At 35.1% G+C, this 11,471-nt stretch overlaps 2 protein-coding genes across 2 annotated transcripts; both read left to right on the top strand.

The window, feature by feature from the left end:
* Positions 1–202: 202 nt before the first annotated feature.
* On the top strand, positions 203–2,353 carry LOC141697964 (uncharacterized). Its single transcript, XM_074502541.1, has one exon. The coding sequence runs from the start codon at positions 247–249 to the stop codon at positions 2,080–2,082; it is 1,836 nt and encodes a 611-aa protein (XP_074358642.1). The 5' UTR covers positions 203–246; the 3' UTR covers positions 2,083–2,353.
* A 2,693-nt stretch (positions 2,354–5,046) lies between these two features.
* Positions 5,047–10,317, top strand: LOC141697065 (uroporphyrinogen decarboxylase 1, chloroplastic). The gene is made up of 5 exons (XM_074501263.1): positions 5,047–5,437; positions 8,115–8,497; positions 8,627–8,911; positions 9,404–9,639; positions 9,920–10,317. The coding sequence occupies exons 1-5, from the start codon at positions 5,269–5,271 to the stop codon at positions 10,086–10,088; spliced, it is 1,242 nt and encodes a 413-aa protein (XP_074357364.1). The 5' UTR covers positions 5,047–5,268; the 3' UTR covers positions 10,089–10,317.
* The last annotated feature ends 1,154 nt before the right edge of the window (positions 10,318–11,471 follow it).

Raw genomic sequence — 11,471 nt, 5'->3', positions numbered from 1 at the left:
AGTGGAGTATTCAATCGGCCAAAATTGGCCACTTTTTTCAGAATGACTATTTTTGTTAAATTTTTTCAAAAATCGGCTATTTTTGTCATTTTTTTTCTTAAAATACGTGTCGAATAGTTCATTTCAAATGTCAAAGGCAGAGGGAGTATATATATTTCCGGAAAAAAAATATATGTTGATTTGTAGAACTAACACCCCCCAGGTTCAAAAACATAAACAATACATCATCCGCCTTATCCTACAAAAATGCTCACCCAAAACCCTTGTCTACCCAAAACCCTAAATTCAAATTCAACTCTCCACTCAACATTCTTGCCCAAATTCACTAACCCTTTTCACAAATCAACATTATCCCCAATTATCAGCTCTTCAAGAACACCCAAACTCATAAAGATTCAATCTTTATACACAACCCCGAATTTTATATTCACTACTCAAAATGGTATAAACACAAGAATAAGAGATGTTAGTTTATGTGCTGGCCGGAGCAATAAGAAGCCTGGTGGGCCATCCTCTGGCCGGATTGAAGGTAATGCTGAATTCCGGCGACAAGTTAAGCAAAATGCTCGCCGGAAAAACAAGAAATTGGCTGAGAGTTTGTTTTATAGACTTAAGAATCCTCGTGGGAATTACCCGGATAATTTTAGTGAAGAGGAGCTTGAAATGATTGGTTTGGGATATGATAGGTTGGTTAGGTTTATGGATAAGGATGATCCTAATTTGAAACACCCTTATGATTGGTATAAGTATGGTGAATTTGGGCCGTATTCGTGGCGTGGGGTTGTTCTCGGTGATCCTATTCGTGGCGGGATTTCTGATGAATGTGTGACTTTGATTGGTGAAGTTAGGGATCATGAGGAGTGGGAAAAGATTGAGCAACATGACATGGCTGCGGATTTTGGGAAGAGGTTGAGTGAGATGGATAAGAGTGTGGGGTTTCGGTATTTTTGGGTGTTTGTTAGGCACCCGAAATGGAGGGTTAATGAATTGCCGTGGCAGCAGTGGACTTTGGTTTGTGAGGTTGTGGTGGAAGCTGGGAAACAGAGGTTGGATAAATGGAATTTGATGGGGAGGTTAGGGAATAAGACGAGGAGTTTGATTACGAAATGTGCAGCTTGGATGAGGCCGGATATAGTGTATGTTAAGAAGCCTGTTTATCAGTGTAGGTTTGAGCCTCAGGATGATTTTTTTGGTGCAATGGTTCCTTTGCTTGATCCGAAGACGGAGAGGGAATTTTTGTGTGAGTTGGAAGATGATGATGGGAATGTTGGAATGTATTCTTTTTATGATGGTTTGTGTAAGCTTGTGAAGGTGAATAAGAAGGCGTTTGTGGATGATGTTGTTAAGGCTTATGAGAAGTTGAGTGATGAAAAGAAGTCTAAATGTTGGGAGTTTATACTTGGTAATCATCCGAAGGAGTTATTACACCCCTATACGAAAGAGTGGAAGGCTAAGTTGGAGGAAATGGAGTTGGGTTGTGATGCCCCTGATGATGAAGATGATAGTCAAAGTAGAACAACAGAAGTTTTTGATTGGATAGAGGATGATGGGGTAGATGATGGTGACGATGATGATGAGGATGAGGACGATGATCAAGAGGATATTGTTATAGATGTTGAAGGTAGCGGAGATGATGGCATTGGTCCAGAAGAAGATGATGAGGAAGTGAGTACAGAAGATGACGAGGATTTAAGTCCAGAAGAGGATGAGAAATTTTGGGATGAGGAGTTTAACAAAGCTGTGAGTAACAGTGAAGCTATGGAAAAGCTTGTTACAAGAAGTGTAAAGAGCTCTACCAAATTGTATGAAGGGATGACTAAATCAATGGAAGAGAAGGAGCAGAAGGGAACTTCAGAAGACGGGGATGGATTCACAACTAGGCGGACAAGGGCAAAGGTCAGCCCAGATGAATGGAAACAGGTTGGATATGGTCCAAGGATGAAGAAAATCAAGAAAAGCAGAATTCCTCCTGAGCTGTTCTTGCGAGCTGCGGTAAGACCATTCACTTACAGAAACCTTTTAAAAGAGATTGTGTTGACTAGACATGCAATTGTGGAAGGTGAGATTGGTCCCAAAAAGTGAAGAGTGATTCGCCAGTGTTTGTAGTTGTAGGATCCTGTTTACTGCTTAAAAAATTATTACACACGATAAGCTTAGAAACTAGATATGAATATTTTGGACGACTTCTCATTTGAAAAGAATAATAAAATCTATAGGAGGAGCATTGGTGTGACAATGTTATTGTTAACACAAGACTAAGCATTTTATCTATCATGCGCAGATTCTTGCAACTTGTCCAAATGTATTGTATTATCTTCTAAGAATGATGCATACATGCATGCATATTTTTCAATTGTATGTCTGACGGGGTTAGTTTTCCGGGGACGGTGATAATGCAGATAATTTGATTTTTGAATAAGAAATCGGTATGCATATAATTATGAGATTTTCCTTCATTGAGTATCTAGTGCCTTTTTGGCCTTCAGTTTTTTGTTTTAAAGATTTGCACACAACACTTGGACTTAAACTTGAAAGTAGTTAATATTTGGCACTACTAGTAGTAAGAGTAAGAATTCTGATCTGTATTGATACCTTGAATTTACTTGCTATAAATTTAATTATGTATCATATACAGCAGTAAGCATCTATCTTACCAAACACAAATGCCAATGGCTATGCATATACTTGCAAGCCGACTTCATCAGCTCTTAACCCCCACTGCAAAAATTTACAAACACAAACTCCAACGGCTGTTCATATACTTACAAGCCAACGTGCATAGCTCACTCTCCTCTTCTTCTTCCCTTAAACTTCATCAGCTCTTAACCTCCACTGCAAATACTGTACATCTGTAGATGAACTCCAAATCATTTCTCAATTTAAACTGTTTGAGAACTTTTATCCATCGCCTGCTCAGAATTACCAAACTCATGAATTACATGATACCAGTCCTTGCTCACATCTCGTTCTTCAACATGATCAAGACAAAACTTTGAGCAGGCCTCTGATCCTTGCTAATTACAGCCCACCCTGAATTGCCTGTCTGCCATTTTCCAAAACTGTTCTTGGATTTATTTTAAATTGTCTCATCGAGTTTCGGGGTTTGCCTTGGTGAGGTCCATGTTTCACCTTATGAAAAGGATGAATCTTGGTATACAATATTCGTCAACTGAGTTCATTTTAGCAATTACTTCAACGGATTTGCCAGTTCAAGACCTTGCGAGAAGATTGTGGTTAGTTAGCTGGGACGTCGGATGGTAACATAGTTGGTGCATCAGCCAATTTAGTGTGCCATACACAGGAGTAACTGATCTGGAGATCTGTAACTGAAATAGGTAATCTCATCTTTTACAATGACCAGGGGATAGCTTACTTGAACAATGAGAACATAGATCACGGCAACAATATGTTTACTTCGATAATCTATTTGACAGTTAGTTTAGGTGAGGAGGAAGCATCATCTGTTTATCTATATTATCACTTATCAGTGATGAGCTCTCTGTAAACATGCTGAGGGCATGCTTTTATGCTTGTACATTGTTAACTTATTGTGGGAAAATAGAGCAGGGATCAAGTATTGCACATTATTCTTGGCAAAAAGAGTGGCAAGTGCAGTTGAAGGATCTACCTGAACAACCTCTATACTATTACCCTGCTAAGAGAAGTAAATGTAATTAGTGCAGACTTTTAGAAGTTTATAATCTTGGGGTTTTAAGTTGCAATGGTCACTCATCTTTCATACGCATGATTTAGTTCTCATCAAAAACTTGTGAATAAGCATGATAGAGCATCACATCATAAAACTACAATTACAGCGTCCAGTTACCATGGCGGAATCAGGTAGGAACTATTTTTAATTTTATGAAGGATTGTATGTTACACTTGATTTTCAATTTTAGGCTTTGGGAGTACTGTTGAGATAAAAAGGGTCTTAGTTAAAAGAGAAGAACTGGTTGCTGTGAGCCACAAAACGTTGTCCGCAAAATTTAGATGATTGTTTGATATTTTTTTTTAATTTATACATATTTTGATATATAATATATTAAAATAATGTTTTGAGAAGGGTTGATGCTGAAAGTGATAGTTACTTCCTGCAAAAACTGAAAACTGCTTTTTACAAAACCATGTGTGGACATATTTTTGGTAACAACTTTTAGACCAAAATCGTTTCTCCAGATAACAGTTTTTAGAACTTACCAAACACCTTTTTGTTGAAAAACTGCTATAAGCAACAATAATACCAAACGGGTCCTTATATGAGATTCCACGTTATATTCGATATATTAATCTTAATCGATGTTAAAAATCGTAATTCTAATATTAACAAAATCATTTTTTTTAAAAATAAAATATTTTAATAATATTATTTATTATTAGTGATCGATTTTTGCGTAATCCCAAAATTTTCATCATTTTGTTAGAACAAATACGCATAAAAATCTAACTGTTCACAAAAAAACTAAGAAGAATCAGTGGTAAAAAAAAGGAGAAAAACATAATATTTTAATATTCCGCAAGCTGGAAGTAATTTCCGCAAGTATAGGGCCTGTTTGGCCACTCCCGTTTAAGTAACTTATTGGCTTATAAGCCAATAAGTACTTATCGACGAGTGTTTGTCGACCCAACTTATAAGTTGAATTTACAACTTATAAGCTGATAAGTTGAATGTTAGCAACGACGTACTTTTTCTCAACTTATTTTTGATTTTTCGTTTTTTTATTAATTTTGGTTTTAAAATTTATGTTTTTACATGTCTTTCTAATTTAAAATTTACGAATTAAGATAATTATATTTGAAATTTATTTATTTTAGCTCAGTTAAGTAAAAAAATATTCTGACATTTAACCAAACACTTATTTAACTTATAAGTATTTATCTACTTATCACTTATAAGTCCCTTATTCATTTTAAGTCATAAGTTACTTATTTTAAGATTTCCCAAACGAACACATAATTTGATAAATAAGACGGATAAATTGGGAGACGGATAAATTGGGACGGACTAACCTTTCGTAGAAGCAGTAGGAAGTAATTTGACTGCCTGCAAGACGAAATCAGAGGTGTTGCAGTAATTGGTCAATCATCTCCAAACACTCCATCCTCATGTTATCCAGATAGATATAGATCACCCTCCTATCTATTCATAAATACACATATACATACACTATACACAATAAGCAAAACAAAAGAGGGGTAAAATGAGACATTCCATGTAACCCTCCTCATTTTGTGTTTCTTGAATTATAAAGATTCAATCTTTCTTCAAAAATGAGCTGCTTGTTGAGTTTTATTCCCAGTAGCTGCAATTTTGGATGGAAATTATCATCTACTCTGTTTCAAGATTTTGGGATTTTCTCTAATATTAATAATAATAATGTTTTGGTCTCCCCCAAAGCTAAGTCTTTTAAAGTTTCTGCCTCCTCTTCTAATGCTGCTGGTATGTTTTTTCCATTACTTTAATCTTATTATCATTTTTTTCTGTAAATTTTTGATCTTTTTAATTGGTTATGAGATGTTTTTTGTGCCCTTTTTTTGCTGTATTTAATTTAGCTTGTTATTTCATTTCCCACAGTTATAACTGCATTGTGTTTTTTATGCTAGAAATTTGTTTTGGGGAAGAGGGTTAGACTTCATTGCGCGAAATGCTCCTACTTCTGGTTAAAATTTGCTAATTACGGAGATCAATGCCTTCTATCATTTGTTTAGGACTTGTGTTCGTAGTAATGTATGTCGAACTAAAAAATGATATAGCCTTAAATTTTTAGTTTTACATGCCAAAGATTGACAATGATCATTTTTCGTATTACCCTTGTAATCCATTATACTAAGCCTGTTTGGAAACTAGCGATTCTTTTGAAATGTTGGAATTGTATCAAATCAGCTGTTTCGGATAATATGGATTTTGTATTTGGAATTTACTAATTCCTGCCAATCTAATTTGAAGTGACATTCCCAGAATTTGAAAAAATTATTCAAATCCTGTCATTTCAAATTTTCTCACGCACTGTTATAAATTAGTTTATAAATCTTCTCACTTTCACTCTTCTACAACAAGTAAAAACCAGTCCTACCTCCCTGCCTCGACTGGTCACTAACATAACTCATGAGCGGTGGTTCCACCATCGTTTGTACCACCACTAACAACTTGTTTTACCTCAGGCCACACAAAAGTCAATTTCTCCGAGAAAGTGCAGCCATAATCATGAGTAACGAAAGTATAGACTAATGTATTATTAAAGAGAATGATGAGGCTTTTTGTGAGAAGCTGTGTCTTTTATACAAATGTATTATCGTGCAAGGTGTTTGTCAAAATGACTCAACTAAAATTCTTCTTATTTTTTTAAGATACTACTACACTGCTAGCAATTCGCTTGCAGCTTGTATGCCAGATAATTAAAAATTCTTCTGTGTTCAAAAATTAGTTTATTTTAGATTATATATTAATTCACTAATGTCTTATATATATATTTATTTATTTGAGCCAAAACGTTATTATGAAAAATTAAATTGTTAATTTTTATGTGTTTGTAAAAGTGATGGAATTAGAAATAACAGAATTGAAATTCTGATCTTACCAAACATAGGATTTGAAAATTGAAATGTTAGAATTGAAATCCATGATTTGAAATGAAATTCATGTTTCCAAAGGCAATCTTACAGTATTACGCATAGAACTTGACCTGGTCACATTATATATATTACAGCCCCAGTTTAAGTTGAATTGATGTAAGTAAAACTTTAATGGAAACTGTTTTCACAAAAATTCCATGCCATTGACAACGAGGCCCCATCCTAATGCAAACAAGATCCCTGGTGTTTCGGACTTGTGCTGTATCCTAACTGAAGTAGTAATAGTTTTTCTTTTCCACAGTGACGAATTCAAGATTATTTTCAAGTGGGGGCACAATATTATTATTGAAAAAATTAAAGAAAAAACTAAACATTACAATGTTCATAATAAAAGCCAATAAATTTTAAGTGGCAATATATTTCTACAAGTTTTCATAATGTCATAAAATTTATAAAATTTATTAGAAATTGTTAAAGAGCTGATAAATAGTATAATGTATTTGTGTGTGTTGTGGGGTAAAATAGAAAGAATAACATATACAGGGTGTTCAATGTTCAAGTGCTTTGATTTTGAGTAGTTGGGTCGAAGTACAGAACCCTTGATCATATATATTTTTTCATAAAAAAATATTAACGAATATGAAGCTGTGGTGACTGGTGAGGTCAAAGGACCACACATGACCCCCTGTGGCCTCATCCCTGTTTATCCATGACTACGTCCAGTTTCTGCCCTTATATTCTGTTTGGTTACATTTTTTCAAAATATCTTACGTTGTGTTTGGTTGGAGGGAATGCAAAGTTAGTGGAATTGAATAAAACTTGTACTATTTTATAGGTAAACCTACATGTTTTCCATCCCTTCCTGCATTTTGTTCATAGCATATTTAACTAGATTATAAGCCGACCAAATTCGCGAAGTAATGCTCCATTCTCTATTCTACTCATTTTCTTCACGAATCCCATTATAGAGTATGTGCAGTCCCTCATTTTTTTCATTTTTCCCACCCACCGCTACCTTTCCATCTCTAATTTTGGCCACAATTTTCTGTTCCGTTCTTCCTAAAAGGAGCAATAGAACCAGCCATCTGGATAACCTGAGAATTTAAGATATATTTCCAAAGCATTACCAAGAGAAGAGGTATATTCACTAGATTACAATGTTAGGGATTATAGCAATCATAGTTCCTGTTTATTTACATCTCTCAGAAAACTCAGTCACTGTGAATTCAGTTAAGTGTGAGTCACGAGATTCCCAAGTTAACATGAAAAATATATTAAATACCTCAAGTCATTTTGAATTTTATATTTTTCTATGTTTATTATTAAATATCCAGCTCCATCTGGCAGTGCACTTCAGTAGAATTTTTGTTCTAATCTTTACATATGCTTTTGGTATCTATTATTCTATGATAAATGATATTCAAACTAGCTGTTTACCTAGTACAGTAAAGTAAATTCCTCCTAGTTGCTACTTAGTCCTTCTTTCGTTACCATGTTCTATCGGATTCACTCAACTTGCCTTTTGTATTCTGCCTCTCATTCAGACCCACTTTTGGTCAAGGCTGCAAAAGGAGAGCCTGTATCCCGGCCACCAGCATGGATGATGCGTCAGGCAGGAAGATACATGGCTGTATACAAAAAGCTTGCACAGAAACATCCATCCTTCAGAGAGAGATCAGAGACAACTGATCTCATTGTCGAAATTTCTTTGCAGCCGTGGGAAGCTTTCCATCCTGACGGTGTTATACTTTTTTCTGATATACTGACCCCTCTACCTGCATTTGGAGTCCCATTTGACATAGAAGAATTGCGAGGACCTGTAATTCAGTCTCCAATCCGTTTAGAGGAGGACCTGAAAAAATTGCATGCAATTGACCTGGAAAAACTACATTTTGTTGGGGACTCCCTGAAAATTTTGCGGCAGCAGGTATCTATACTATCCTCTATCAAACATATTTATGAAGTTGATTCTCTTGACTAGAAGTTTTATCTTGCGTGATTTAGAATCATGTCAGTATATTTTAACAAGCTAAGGTAGTTGATGCATTTTGTTCAGGTTGGAACTCAAGCTGCAGTTTTAGGGTTTGTTGGGGCTCCATGGACAATTGCTACATATATTGTAGAAGGGGGCACTACTAGAACCTATACCACTATTAAAAGCATGTGCCATACAGCACCACATGTATTGAGAGCTTTGTTGTCTCATATAGCAATGGCTATATCTGACTATGTTGTTTACCAAGTGGAATCCGGGGCTCATTGCGTACAAATATTTGATTCATGGGGTGGGCAACTACCGCCTGATATGTGGGAACGCTGGTCCAAACCTTATATTGATCAGGTAACATAGGTTCATCTCTGTGGTCAAGCTGAAATACTCATTGGTTATTCTATCTCTAGCTCATTTATAACTATATTTATATATGTTTTTATGCTTCTGAGCTCCTTCTCAGCATTCTAGTAAGGCTCTCATCTCAAATTTAAAAGTGTATGCACTAGGTGCTTAATTTGTTTATTGAGTACGATACTATTTTTTCAAGTACTTATGCTGCGATCTTCACCACCACATAATACTCCTCTTTCTTGTCATTGATCTTTGTATTAACACACACATTTGTCTTGTCAAAGGTTAAAAAGAAAGAATTAAAATGGCAGCTGTCAGGTCATAGGAGACTTACACATTAATTATATATTTACTTTCTCTATTGAACATTTTTAATTGTTAACATAAGTGTTTTTTGATGCTGTATTTATGTTTAGAACATGCAACATATGTAATTCCTTATCACAATTTCGTCCCTCCATTAAACTTGGAGCTTTGCTGAAATTGCAGATTGTGAGTGTAGTTAGGAAAAAGTGCCCGGATACGCCACTTGTTCTCTACATAAATGGAAATGGTGGGTTCCTCGAACGGATGAAAGCAACTGGAGTTGATGTGATTGGACTGGACTGGACAGTGGATATGGCAGATGGAAGGAAGCGACTGGGAAATGACATCAGTATACAGGGGAACGTTGATCCTGCTTACTTATTTTCTACCCTCCCTGCATTGACTGAAGAAATTAAAAGGTGAATGATTTAGTCTACAACTTATCTTTTCTTTATAACAATGGCGGAGATGGGGGTCTAAATGAGTTCCAAGTGATTCTGATATGCGGGCTACATGTCAATATTTCCAAAGTAGCATAAAAGTAGGCAGCATAAAAGTAGGCTGCTATAGGAAAAAAATGGAAGGTTTTATGTATTCCGTTGTTTGGTTGCATATTAATAGTAGAACCCCTTCAGCGAGTACCTTTAGTTTCGGAAGGGACGATTGTCTACTGACTCGTGTAATCTAAATTATTTGCAGGGTTGTGAAGTGTGCAGGGAAAAGGGGTCACATACTTAATTTGGGGCACGGTGTTCTAGTTGGGACACCGGAAGAAGCTGTTGCTCATTTCTTTGATGTTGCAAGAAGCTTCAAGTTTGATGTACCAGCCGAAAATGTTGTGCAGGAGGAACCAAAATTGGTAGTTTGACAAGTATTGCTAAATTAAATCTTCGTTGCTGATGCTGAATTTATCCGATCAGTAATCGGATTGCTAACGCAATCAAGTGCTTGGTAAAAGCTTAACGGTTTTACATTTTTGCAAATTTAACGAGGCAAAAGGTTTGCTAACAGTGGAGGAGAGTCGATTAATATTGTAAGATGTATATTCAATTAAAGATTCATTAGATGGATAAAACTAGATTACTCATTTTGGCTCAGTATATATTTCTCATGCTGTCAAGAGTTGTATTTTCTTTCACGTAATCTTTTGCTCAGGGGTTGACAATGTCGAAATTATACGAATCTACTCGGATCGTGTCGATTAGGGTGTGTAAGGAGTTCTACCGTACACTTCCAATTTAGAAGGGATCCAAAATTATCAATTACGTATAATTTTTTTTATTATGTCAGTAACAATATACTCGGTCATGAATTTTCAAGATGATATCTAACTTGTGTTGAATTTTTTTTGTAATTTATTTTAAATAAATTTGTTAGATATATAATTTTTCACATGTTTTTCATTTTTACGGTGCTTCTAAATTTTTATCTATCTCGTGTCACCGGAAAAGTTAAGACGGGCTTGAATCTACGGTGCTCATACGACTCCGATGCAGCGGTGCTAGACAAGAATGTAGAAACATAATATATTCTTAATGACAGTGTAACATCGAAGTCTCACATCTTGAAAATTTGGGACTTTTATTCGGTTTATAAGACAAAGTACTATTATTGAGATCAATAAGCTTTGACTTATTTTCCGATGAGGATGTTCCAAATTGCAATCATTTAGGTAAACAGGCTTTGACTTATTTTCAGAATCAAAATCGGGACTTGACCCGATTTTGAAAAAAGACTCGGAATTTTGATCCGGATTGTCACATATACAAAACACTTTTTCTTTACCTACAAGTTATCTTTCGACTCCCATTAATAATATTTTTTTATAATATCCAAGCCCACTACCGATACATATCGGACCCAACAACATGTTACATGTAAGTTCGAAAAAACTAAAAATCTTGTATACATTGGTTGTTAACTTGCATGTATAAAGATATTAAACACTCTTATTCTTATCGATGTAGAATGTTACAGACACAGTTATAATTTTTTAAATTAATTCTATAATTATAATAATATTTCTCGTATATTTATATTAAAATATTTTTTGTATTCATCTAAATTACGTGAAAGTTCAAAATTTTTGAAAAAAAAAATATATGGCGGAAAAAGACGTCATCCTATATAATGTGATGGGTTTTGGTCAACTCTAGTGAAAAATATAAAGGGGTCTTGGTCTAATTCCATTAAAAAGGTCTTTTTATAAGATCACATCAAGTATATTACTGGTAGATTGTGCACTGTAACA

This window comes from Apium graveolens, chromosome 11 (assembly GCF_009905375.1).
Source record: "Apium graveolens cultivar Ventura chromosome 11, ASM990537v1, whole genome shotgun sequence".
Classification (NCBI taxonomy): Eukaryota; Viridiplantae; Streptophyta; class Magnoliopsida; order Apiales; family Apiaceae; genus Apium; species Apium graveolens.
Note: the sequence above shows the minus strand (reverse complement) of the source record. Positions and strands in the feature narration are given on the sequence as shown.